This window comes from Electrona antarctica, assembly GCF_951216825.1.
Source record: "Electrona antarctica genome assembly, chromosome: 2".
Classification (NCBI taxonomy): domain Eukaryota; kingdom Metazoa; phylum Chordata; class Actinopteri; order Myctophiformes; family Myctophidae; genus Electrona; species Electrona antarctica.
Window position 1 is genome coordinate 11,679,109 of NC_136807.1, and position 12,356 is coordinate 11,691,464.

The 12,356-nt window shown below is 43.1% G+C and overlaps 1 protein-coding gene across 1 annotated transcript; it reads right to left on the bottom strand.

Moving 5' to 3' along the window:
• Positions 1–477: 477 nt before the first annotated feature.
• lrrc47 (leucine rich repeat containing 47) lies at positions 478–11,479 on the bottom strand. The gene is made up of 7 exons (XM_079518877.1): positions 10,837–11,479; positions 9,521–10,027; positions 9,268–9,384; positions 6,207–6,322; positions 4,926–5,028; positions 4,054–4,143; positions 478–1,197 (listed from the first exon to the last, which is right to left on the bottom strand). Exons 1-7 carry the CDS (start codon positions 11,398–11,400, stop codon positions 970–972), a joined length of 1,725 nt encoding a protein of 574 aa, XP_079375003.1. The 5' UTR covers positions 11,401–11,479; the 3' UTR covers positions 478–969.
• Positions 11,480–12,356: the final 877 nt, after the last annotated feature.

A 12,356-nucleotide genomic window follows, 5' to 3' on the forward strand; every position in this document is an offset into this window, starting at 1 on the left:
CTAGGAACACTGATCTCCAAGCATTGAGTCGTCCTTTCACTGCCAGTCCACCCACAGCCGCTGGAACCCCTGTCCCCGTTTGAATTGAACCTGGCCTGCTTCTTCTCAAGCTCTCTACGGCTACTTTTCATGGCGCCATCAGGTTGTCGTCTGTGCCAAGTACTTGTTGTATTTGCATCCTATGGTCAGGTGATCCATTTTGACGCACATGGACACGCTCCACTGCCACCACTCTGGCATTTTCCATTTATACCTGCCTGTCTCTTCAAGACGCCTCCCATTCACACAATGTCAACCCTGAGCAGTCACTCGATATGTAACAGTACCCGTACGCTTTCTAGTTAACCTGTGAAGTCCCAAATTCCTTCACCATTGATTCAGAGAGCTAATCTAAAAAAGAAAATGTAATTTTGATGTTTGTCATCAAACAAACATGTCTTCAAATCTTTGAGCAATGCTAAACAGTCGACGCAGGTATCTGATCCCTTTTAGGTAGACTTTATTTTAAAGACTTGTTGTTATTCCCTGCTGTATAGGGTACATGAAAATAGTTTGTTTATGAACCATACATTGATAATACCATTTCTAATGTGATCCATATGAATGCCTTAACCATGTTAGTTACAGTATATGTGGCCAGTATGCATCATAGTAACAAAAACAAGAGAGCAAATTACCTTTGATGTTGAAATAATAAAAGATATTAAGTAAAACAAAAGCATTTACATTTTGTGTCATGCCATCTGCAATCTGGGAACCCCCAAATAAAATAAAAATACCCATGAGAAAGGATGCATCTGTAACAATGATGCATTCGTTACATTAACCCGTTACATTAAAGAAGGCATTATTATGATAATATTCATAAATATCGGTACGGTAGCTGTGTGGGGCTTAATTCAGTGTGACGTTTTAAGATACGAGCGAGAGTAAACAACAGAGGTTAATTGGCGGTATACAGTACTACAGCTACCAGACAACGGTCAGGTTACTGAGCTCGGCCGAGAGGTCAGTCTTGGAGGGGTAGACGACCTTGAGGTTGCCGTCCTGGTCGACGGTTCGAACCTGCTGGACGACCAGCTCCCCTGAGGTGGCGGCGCCGTCGTCGGACGCCTCCGGCCCGGTGGCAGCGCCTTCCCCGTCGGATCCAGCTTCCTCCTTGGTCTCCACCGTCTGTCGGTTCAGCTCTGCCATTTTCTGTGAGGGGAAAAACACAGAAATGTTCATTAAATGGCTGTGGTTTGTTTTTCAAAATAAATAAAAAATAATTTCCCCACACTTCCCACCCGCTTAAGCATGAATACAAATTCATCACAGTATATTCTCTCTCTGTTCTCTTTCACGCCATTGTGTACTGTATACATAATTTTCATGAGAAAAAAAATACAGAAAAATAATAAGTGCATATATAGATGGCATGGTACAATGGCATAATAAAAGAAAAGAAAAAGTAAAGGAAAATACACCGCACAGTCAAATCTTGAGTGCAATTTTAACTCAGAGTGTACAAAATGGAGCTAAATGGACCATTAACATTGATGATTTTTACTGTATATAATTATTTTGAGAATCGATAAAATCACAATATTCTACAATCATATATTTGCTATACATCGTATGCCCAAATATAAATGTTTTAATACTTTCTTTAAATTATTTGAATTATGTTCTTACATCATTCATGTTACTGCACGTATTTGCAAAGTGGAATAGAGTTAACACATCTGATCAAATCAATTGCTCTCACCCTGAATTAAAATAAATGATACAATATTCTTCTGTCACAGCTGTTTTTACGCATCTCTTTGACTCAAATGTTGTAGACCTTATCAGTGATGTAAATAGGTTTTCAATGTAATGAGTCCCGGGATGCAGGGATGGTCTTTTAGATGAGTCCCAGGGACATTTTATGAGTCCCACTTCAACAAAGGTTGGAAGTCATATTTTGCCATTTTTACAAATTGCAGCATTTAACTACCATTTAATTGTATATGGTTATAATGTGGTTATATTCATGTAGAAAACAGAAGAAATGATTAATATAACTAAAGCTAGCAAAATAAACTAGAATAAACAGTACAGTAGTGCATCCCGTGGATGCAGAGGTCGTTGTTTTATTGTGTCCCTTAACTATAAACTGCGTTTTGGGATGCAAAATGCACCCTATTTTAATCTCTGCCTGATAAATAGCATCCCAAACTTCTTTCAGTGACGAATGTTAATGTTTTTCACGTTCGTTAAATATTTATAGCGTGGTATCTGAGAATGTGCAAATATAGGACAAGAGAAGGAAACACATTGTTCTCTTCAAATATAGGACATGAGAAGGAAACACATTCTTCTCCGGTGCAAACCTACACCCGAGGGTTGGCTTTCAAGTCACGATCACTGGTTACTCCATCTAAATGTCACCTCTAATCAATTTGATTACATTTCGAATTCGCTCGGGAAAGATTCAAATGCTAGATCGTTGGAATTGTGACATCCAAGAGTAATATCCTTTGACAATTCCATCCAAAAATCATTCAACAACCTCAAACTAGCAATCCAGACTTTTAATAAACATACATCAGTTGATTTCAATCTACAAAAGAACAAATAACAAATTCCCTGTAATCTAGTCCAAGCAACATCCCTGGACTGTTGTGTGTTTATGTTTACGCCAGTGAAACACGTCAACAGTGTATACAATGTGTACATGCAAGCTCTATAGTTGCAGCGACGGTATTGTGAGCTGTGCGTCCGGTCGGTGTATGATGACACTCAACTGGTGGAAAAAGGTACTCACACATTTTACTTGAGTAAAAGTACCAATACCGCAATGTAGAACTACTCCGTTACAAGTAAAAGTCCGGAATTCAAAATTTACTACGTACTGTAAGGTACCAAAAGTACAAAGTACTCATTATGCGGAAGGTCCCATTTCAAGTTTTCTTTTGAAAATTGTGACCTTGTACATTGGCTATTTTCAAATGGACGAAATGTATATATAGGGCTGAACCCAATCTGTGCCAGGAACATCAGGTTACATTTTAAGCAGTAAAACCCCCTATCCCCTAACGTCTTTTTTAAATAAATATATATTTTGAACAGGTGGCATGTCTGTGTTGTAACTAAAGTTGTCAAATAAATGTACTGGAGTAAAAATACAATATTTGCCTCTGAAATGTAGTGGAGCAGAAGTAAAAGTAGAGACACTTTGGGACCTGCTCAGGTAAAGTACAAATACCTCAACATTGTACTGTAAGTAAATGTACTTAGTTACTTTCCACCACTGGTGACATTGTACACCAGTGGGTCCGTCCGCTCACCCCAGCTATGATGAGCTCAGTTCTTCCACTGACTGCTCACACTGTTATACTGACTGTATATGAACCCGGTGCCATCACTTGCCATGTGGTGTTGTCTGCCATTTTGGGAAATTTAAGAAGGCTTGTGTGTCATAAGTGTGTGTGTGTGTGTGTGTGTGTGTGTGTGTGTGTGGGCGAGGGTGAAATTAAGGGCTTTGTCTTTACTGGCTTTACTTTGTTTTTCACATCAGATTTAGGAACCGATACCAGGGTATGATGAGTTAACCATCATCATAGCAATAATGTCCAACCCTCTGCAATAGGAGAGGGTCCGCTAAACAATGCTAATGCTAACGGTCAAACTAACACCAACACTAATGATGTCTGGAAATGATCTGTTTCACCTGTACAGTTGAACAGTTTGTGATAAAAATGTAGGTGTCAATGTTGATTCATTCATATTTACTACTATTCTTCCATGGCGCAATCATGCTAGTGACGATTCTCGCTGACCAATCAATTAGTCCTCAGTGTTTTCACGTCACCTTTTGGGATCACCTCAGCTCAAGTGGAGGCCATACCTAAAAGATGTGTCAGGTACTTTTGCCTAAATGGACCCCCCCTTTTGCTGGATGCGTGACTCTGTGCATACGCCGGTAATCCTTAAGTAATAACATAGCAGTGTCACATACTATAACAATATGATAAATAGAGACTATCCACCATTACACCAATAAATGAGAGAAGAAAGAGCAACACTTACTACAATGAGAGCATCCATGACATCCTTACAGGTCTGGAGGCTGGTGGAGCTCGTCACCTCCAAGAACAGCTCTTTGGTTGACTTCTTCATCTGCACAAACACAAATCAAGATAATATTAACACTTATTCCATTCAAAGAAGTGAAGCTGCGTACAGTGGAAAATAAATGCCAATACCACAAACTAAATAATATTACACAAACTTGTGTGGCATAAAAATGGATTTATTACAACATACTAAACTAGGATTTCTGTTAATTTTATCAGTGTCTGCAAAAGTGAATAGCCACATCTAGATGTCATGTCACTCAGATTGCCATCTGGATTAAGGACAAATGTATGACTTCTTGAAAGGAAGTGTAGTTCTAGGAACAATAAAACAATCTCTGTGTATCCGGAGTCCGGACTACCTGGAGTATCAGTCAATGTACAAAGTTCGACAAGTTGGGCCAGTGATAGTCAAACCTTTTCATTTCAAGGACCCCCAGTTTGATATGAATTAGGGCAGTAACATGGTAACATAGCTTGTTGCTTAGCAGAAACAAAATAAAAATAAAATGTAAAGATATTTTAAAATATATTTTCGTGAACGGAAATGGCAGCTTCCTTACTCAGCTCATGGGGGCTATAGTCCCAGACTCTATATAGCATTCGTAGATTGTGGAATAGTTGTCTGGCTACGTGAGACTAGGCTAACCCAGACCCCAATTTGAGAAACTCTGTATTAGATGACATTATGTAAGACCTGGTAGCCATGCTACGTAACATCACAGATTCAATTCAGGCTGGCTGACTGTAACTTAATAAGCAGTGACCTGTGAAAAAGGTCCTTTGTCAGATTAGAATTACACACACACACACACACGCACACACCTTGGTTTTTTCACTGTTGGTGATTGGTGGAAATGAGATCACATGACCCTCTGCATCCACCAGACACGGGTAAAGTGCTTTTCCATCCAGAAGTTGTAGGTATCTGTAGTATAGAAACGTAGAAATAAGACATTCTGTGGTTTTATTGGGATAAAGGTTTTGATGGATGACGTGACAGAATGTGCTATTCAAACCACTAATAAGCTGTTGTACTTGGCAGCTTTCTGTGGCACTAGCATGGCCTGCCTGTCTTTGGCACAATCAAACTATCACCAAAAGCTTCTCAGTTGTATTCAAAACTGAAAATGTTAGTTCGTGAGCAGTCTCAAAGCGGCGAAGCGCAATCCCCAAAACCTCTAACTTGTGTTGGACACTGGTGTGTTGTTGTTCTCAGTTTAAGGGTTATGCTGCCCTCGTGTGTTGAAACAAGAAACATCATGCCCAATAGCTGACTGCTGAGGCAGAACAGAGCATGAGCTTCATGATGAAACAGTGCCATCTTTGTACACCAGTGAACCCACAAAAAGGAAACATAAACACAATGGCCATTTTGTTTTCAGAAGGTTACATTTATGAATCTCATCATAGTACCAAAACAAAAAGACAAACTTGGAAAATCAAGAATATCTCCATTCCTATGTACAGGTATAATGATCTAATCAACATCTTAGAGGTGGGAAATATATCGATATTATATTAAATTTGTGATATGAGACTATGATTATTTTCTGATATTGCCTGATGTGGCACAAGAGTTGTCTTTTGCTGATTTCAAAGGCTGCAGTACAGCAATGTGATGTCATTTTCTGAACTTACCCGCCTGTCCCTGGTGTTCTATTATTTGCCTTTTATTTACAGACTTAGTAATTTTACTGGCATTAGTGATGATTATTTATCACAAATCTGTGTAATATTTTGTGAAAGTGGCAATAGTTTTCTAGCCTGGTTTTGGCCAGACTGATTCACTTGACGCTTTGACAGGACCAAAGCGGCCCATGGTCGTGGGTCAGAGTTGTGCATTATACCAGTGTTTCTCAAACTGGGGCTAGATCATTATAATTTAACCACTTTGGCTATTCAAGATGTAACTCAGATGTACAAACTCACAGCAAGTCATGAAAATGTTTGGACAATTTAGAATTTTTTACACAAATATTCTGTTCTGGGGGTCCCTGGCACAGCAATGTTCAGATGTGGGTCTGTAGCCTAAAACATATGAATTTGGGGCATACTTGACGTGAAAACGTTTGAGAACCACTGACTGCATGACTGTATACTGACTTGTGCAACCCGGAGACGTTCTGTCTCTTCTTCTGTTTCCGTTGATCATCAGCCTCCAGCTGCAGAGATCTCATCAGTTCCACCGCCGTCATCTCCTTGCGACCCAGTGAAAGTATCTAAACAAAACACACAGTCAGTCAGAGAGTCATACTGAACCGTCGCTCAGCACTCACTGACACAACAAAAATAAACCTGTCATAGACATGCGGCCGGTCCGGTGGTCCTTGTTCCAGTGGTTCTGAAGAATGCAAATGGCCATCTCTTCATTGCCACACACTGCTATGAAGATTTTGTCCCAAGCGCCATGACGAGGTTATTTTCTCTGGCTTTGATATTGCCAGCTAATCAACTCTGTCTTTCAGTGTCCTGGAACCATATAATGTAAAACTCACTGTACAAACAAATCTGGGTGTGATAAGTGATTGATTGATTTTATTTTGCTGAGGCTCTTTTCTAGTGCTTTTATGCTGGCCTGACTGAACTACTGATGTCCTTCATGTTGGTGCAGTTGGTCCAGAAAGCTGCAGTTCTTCTTTTCACAGGAAAACCTAAGCAAGACTAGCACATCTCCCCCTTACCGGCCTCTCTTCACTGACTTTCTGTATGTTTTATGATAGATTTGGTTTTATTGTTTGTCTACAAATAATAAAATGGCCTTGCAGCAACTTTTCTCTATGACCTTTTATAACCACTACACTACACGGCCTGTTTTTAAATCCCATCTTAAAACACAGATTTATGTCATGTCTTGGCTTTTAATGCAGTTGCCTTTGTTTTTCTTATGGTCTTATTGCTTTTGTTTTTGAGGGGCACTAGCCCCTCCAACATCTGGCTTTTAATGTTTGTCTTACTCATGCGCCCCCCTAAAAAACAGGCCCCCACTCGTTGCAGGCAACTCGTTGCACTCATGTTGCAGGCAAGTCTATGGACTTTTAATGTTTGCTTTAATTAGTGGCGTCATGTGGCAGCCACAGTGGGCGCCCCTCACTTCACACAAGTGTGATTTTTGAGGGGCACTAGCCTCTCCTATGTCCAGCTTTGAGGGTTTGTGTAAACAAACAATGAAGACAAAACTGTGTAAACACAAACATTGAAGACAAAAGTGAGGATGCAAATTGTGATTGGCCAGAATGAGATGATGTATGATGACAAGAGCGCCCCTCACTTCACACGGTTGTGATTTTTTTGTTCTTTGGTCAACGGCTGTTTCTAAATGGGCACTATACATGTGGATTTGTGTTGGACTTTAACATGGGAGGCATTGAGTGCTGAAAAACATTCGAATTCTCCAGTTGAAAACAGAGTTCACTCAATAAAGTGATATCAGGAAGGGTTTTTATTGCACATTATGCACAATTATGAAATTATCACCGATATCCGATTATTTGCAGGGTCATATCTGCCGATACCGATCCTGACCGATTCCGATATTATACAGAGGACCACAATGGAAACAAGCCTAGGCCCAGGTGCTTGGCCCAAAGCCTGTTAATAAAGTATTCACTCAATCAATAAATAGCCTACTCTTTTCCAGGTGTCTGTTTTCACAACTGAATGAGTACACAATACAAATTTAGATTTGTTTTTTGCTGGTGAAAACCGATTAAATAATCTGTATTATTTTGAGACCGTTCCGATGTGGCATTTTTATGGCCGATATGGCCTATTCCGATGTATGCTACCGATTAATCATGCATCCCTAGTTTTGATACCTTTAGCTGTGAGGGTGGTCTGGCTTCATACACCAGGGGACTCTTCATACATACCTTTAGCTGTGAGGGTGGTCTGGCTTCATACACCAGGGGACTCTACCTTTAGCTGTGAGGGTGGTCTGGCTTCATACACCAGGGGACTCTACCTTTAGCTGTGAGGGTGGTCTGGCTTCATACACCAGGGGACTCTACCTTTAGCTGTGAGGGTGGTCTGGCTTCATACACCAGGGGACTCTACCTTTAGCTGTGAGGGTGGTCTGGCTTCATACACCAGGGGACTCTACATTTAGCTGTGAGGGTGGTCTGGCTTCATACACCAGGGGACTCTACCTTTAGCTGTGAGGGTGGTCTGGCTTCATACACCAGGGGACTCTACCTTTAGCTGTGAGGGTGGTCTGGCTTCATACACCAGGGGACTCTACCTTTAGCTGTGAGGGTGGTCTGGCTTCATACACCAGGGGACTCTACCTTTAGCTGTGAGGGTGGTCTGGCTTCATACACCAGGGGACTCTACCTTTAGCTGTGAGGGTGGTCTGGCTTCATACACCAGGGGACTCTACCTTTAGCTGGGAGGGTGGTCTGGCTTCATACACCAGGGGACTCTACCTTTAGCTGTGAGGGTGGTCTGGCTTCATACACCAGGGGACTCTACCTTTAGCTGGGAGGGTGGTCTGGCTTCATACACCAGGGGACTCTACCTTTAGCTGTGAGGGTGGTCTGGCTTCATACACCAGGGGACTCTACATTTAGCTGTGAGGGTGGTCTGGCTTCATACACCAGGGGACTCTACCTTTAGCTGTGAGGGTGGTCTGGCTTCATACACCAGGGGACTCTACCTTTAGCTGTGAGGGTGGTCTGGCTTCATACACCAGGGGACTCTACCTTTAGCTGGGAGGGTGGTCTGGCTTCATACACCAGGGGACTCTACCTTTAGCTGTGAGGGTGGTCTGGCTTCATACACCAGGGGACTCTACCTTTAGCTGTGAGGGTGGTCTGGCTTCATACACCAGGGGACTCTACCTTTAGCTGTGAGGGTGGTCTGGCTTCATACACCAGGGGACTCTACCTTTAGCTGGGAGGGTGGTCTGGCTTCATACACCAGGGGACTCTACCTTTAGCTGGGAGGGTGGTCTGGCTTCATACACCAGGGGACTCTACCTTTAGCTGTGAGGGTGGTCTGGCTTCATACACCAGGGGACTCTACCTTTAGCTGTGAGGGTGGTCTGGCTTCATACACCAGGGGACTCTACCTTTAGCTGTGAGGGCGGTCTGGCTTCATACACCAGGGGACTAGTTTTGATACCTTTAGCTGTGAGGGCGGTCTGGCTTCATACACCAAGGGACTCTACCTTTAGCTGTGAGGGTGGTCTGGCTTCATACACCAGGGGACTCTTCAGTAGCTGCAGGTCGTGAGTTGCGATGGTTGCGGTGGTTCGTCTACCACACAAGTCCTCGTGCAGCTTGGTCTGGAAGACGACACAAGAAGTGCATCGGGAGATTATTTCATTACAAGTGTTCATTTAACTCAACCAAATGGACCCATTATTTTCAACGCCATCGCATGACGAGGCCATAAACGAGGCTTTAGAAAGCCTTCCTTACCTGAGCCAACAGGAACCTCTTGAGGGCATTGCCACGGCTCAAGATCATGCCCCTGACAACGCAGCACACCAGATACGGCCGCACGTCTTTCACCTCTTCAGTCACCTTGATGGTGAACGCATCGGGGTTGGAGGACAGGTGAAGAATCCTCACCACCATCTTGTTCAGCTCCTCCAACTCGTCCTCGTCTTCGTCCGCGTTATTCTTCTTCTTCCTCTGCGGCCGTTTCTTCTTGTCTGCGTTCCGCCCTCCTCCTCCTCCTCCGCCTTGTTCCGCGTCGTCTGCGTTGTCTAACTTGGCTTCGCCGTGCTTTGGTTTCCCCTTCGGCCCCCTGGCGCCGCCGGCTCGGAGGTACTCCAAGACGGACTTGGCCTGGCAGCCGTTGACCATCTTCTCCAGACGTTTGTCCTTGAGCTTGTTGCCTTTGAAGTCGATCTCCTTCAGCTTGGAGCAGTCACCCAGGCTCGAGGGAATCTCCGTCAGCTTGTTGTTGGAGATGTCCAGGTTCTGAAAATACACGTAAAAGTACAATGTCAAGACCACCGAAGTCTGACGTCAATATCGGTAGAGGGCGCCAAGTGCCATGCCACGGGTTTGTGTACTTTTTATTCGCATGGTAGTCCCCATAGGGGGATTTTAGATCACCTCATAAGAACTGTGATTGAAATATGGATATGGACTCATATGGATATTATGAAGAATCAACTGACTGAGAAAACGCTAATGTTACTGCTGCTGAATTAGTTACATTTTCACTAGAAACAAATATGAGTGAAGGTGACTTAAACGATACAGAGACAGTATGTTTATTTTTGGACCACAGTTCTTATAGGAGACGATTTTAAGATGGTGTTATCTCCATAGAGAAAAACGCCCATGAAGCAGGGGATGAGCGAGTGACGTCGGGACTTCTGCACTCTATGGGAGAAAAAAAGTCACTTTACAGAGAAGTGATCTTCCAGGATGAAAATGATATGATCAAGATTTTGTTCTCATAGACCCCAAACTAAAACATATTTATAATCGTAATTATTTGGTCCAATATGGTCTGTCATTTGGTCCTTGTATGTATGTATGTTCTCTAGTCAGTGAGTCTCTCTATTTAGTACATGTAACAATAAGTGAAGATATTAGAATTCTGTATTTGTCCAAAAGCAATAGAAATAATTAATCGGAGGGGGGGGAAGGCGAATAACTGTATTATCGTATGTTTAGCTGCATGGGGACCCCCTGGAACCCCTTGGGTCCCTGGACTGCACCCAATGTTGAGAACCACTCAACATGGTATATTTATATTCCACACGTGATTCAGTTACCTTCAGAGAAGAGAGCTTGAACACATCCCCACTCAGCTCTTCAATGGCGTTATCCGAGGCAATGAGGGTGCTGAGGAGATCCAGGCGGTAGAAGTCGGTGGGGAAGCAGCTGATCTCATTCTTGGAGAAGTTGATGGTGGACAGTTTGGTGCACTGGCTCAGTCCCTCCGGGAGGCAGCGGAGGCGGTTGCAGCTCACGTTCAGGGTGTTGAGCGCCTTCAGCTGGATGATCTCCACCGGCAGAGATGTCAGGTCGTTCACGGACAGGTCCAGGACTTTGAGCGACTTGAGATCTCCGATCACTTTGGGAACGGACGCCAGCTTGTTCCGACAGAGGATCAGGCTCTGGAGGCTGGTGAGATGCTTGACGTCCTCATGTATCTCTGTCAGACTCGGACACTGGATGATCTCCAGGTAGTTGAGGAGCGTGAGGGAGTAAATGGCAGGACTGAGACCCCCGTTGGAGATTCTCTCGTCAACGTCGGGACCTTGTAAGACTATCTCACGCCTTTTCTCCCTCGCCGCTTTCTCTATTTCGGGCCATGTCAACTCCAAGTCATCCATGCTGCTGCAACAACGATGCTGCTAGTCTGCAGAACAGAACCACAAGAGGCCAGTTTTTACATAGCTTCCGCTTTCGTCATAATGGCCCCACCCCAAGCCATGACGCGTGTCGGTTCACGGCAGCCAATAACAATCCTAGTATAGATCCGGACGATCAAAATGCTATTTTAAAGGCCTCGACTCGTCATCACGCAGCACGTTTTCGTTTTCAGGAAGTAATACAAAATATATTTGTATGGACTTTTGATATCCAAACACACAACAATGAGAATTTGCCCATTCTTTTGGCATCCATTGTTAGGTATGCCCATATGATGACCACGGATATGGTCTAAAAGTGTGAAAAACTTATTATTTTTCATCTATTATACAAAACGAGAAGGGATTCATTAACATGTATATTAAAGTGTAGCTATTAGTGAAATAATTCTCTGTACAATGCATTAATTGCGTGTGTGATTGTTAGTTTTCAACATATTTGGCAACAAAGAAGCGTTGCAGCACCGCCTGGTGGAGAATAATCGTAACATACTGGCTTCTGACAATATTTAGATCAGTGTTTCCCAAAGTGGGGTCCGGGGACCCCCAGGGGTCCTTGGGGGAGTTCCAGAGGGTCCCCAGCTAAATGATAGTTAGGAACAAAATGGACCCTTATGGGTCTCTAACTCTGAGAGTGTACACATGGAACGGTTGCATTTGTTACACTCAGAGTTAAATTAACTTAGTTTTCAACTTTTAGTTGACAAAAACAACACTGATTCTAGTCTAGTAAATGCTAATAATGTAATTGCTGTACCTGTATGTAAACACGATAGATAGATACGATACCTCAATGTATCCATCTGTGTAACAACTCGACCCTCTGGGTCAGGGGTGGGTAACTTTAAAGTTGGAGAGGGCCACCATATTTCCACACTCACTCCAGAGGGCCACATTGCATATACTGTCATAGCAAA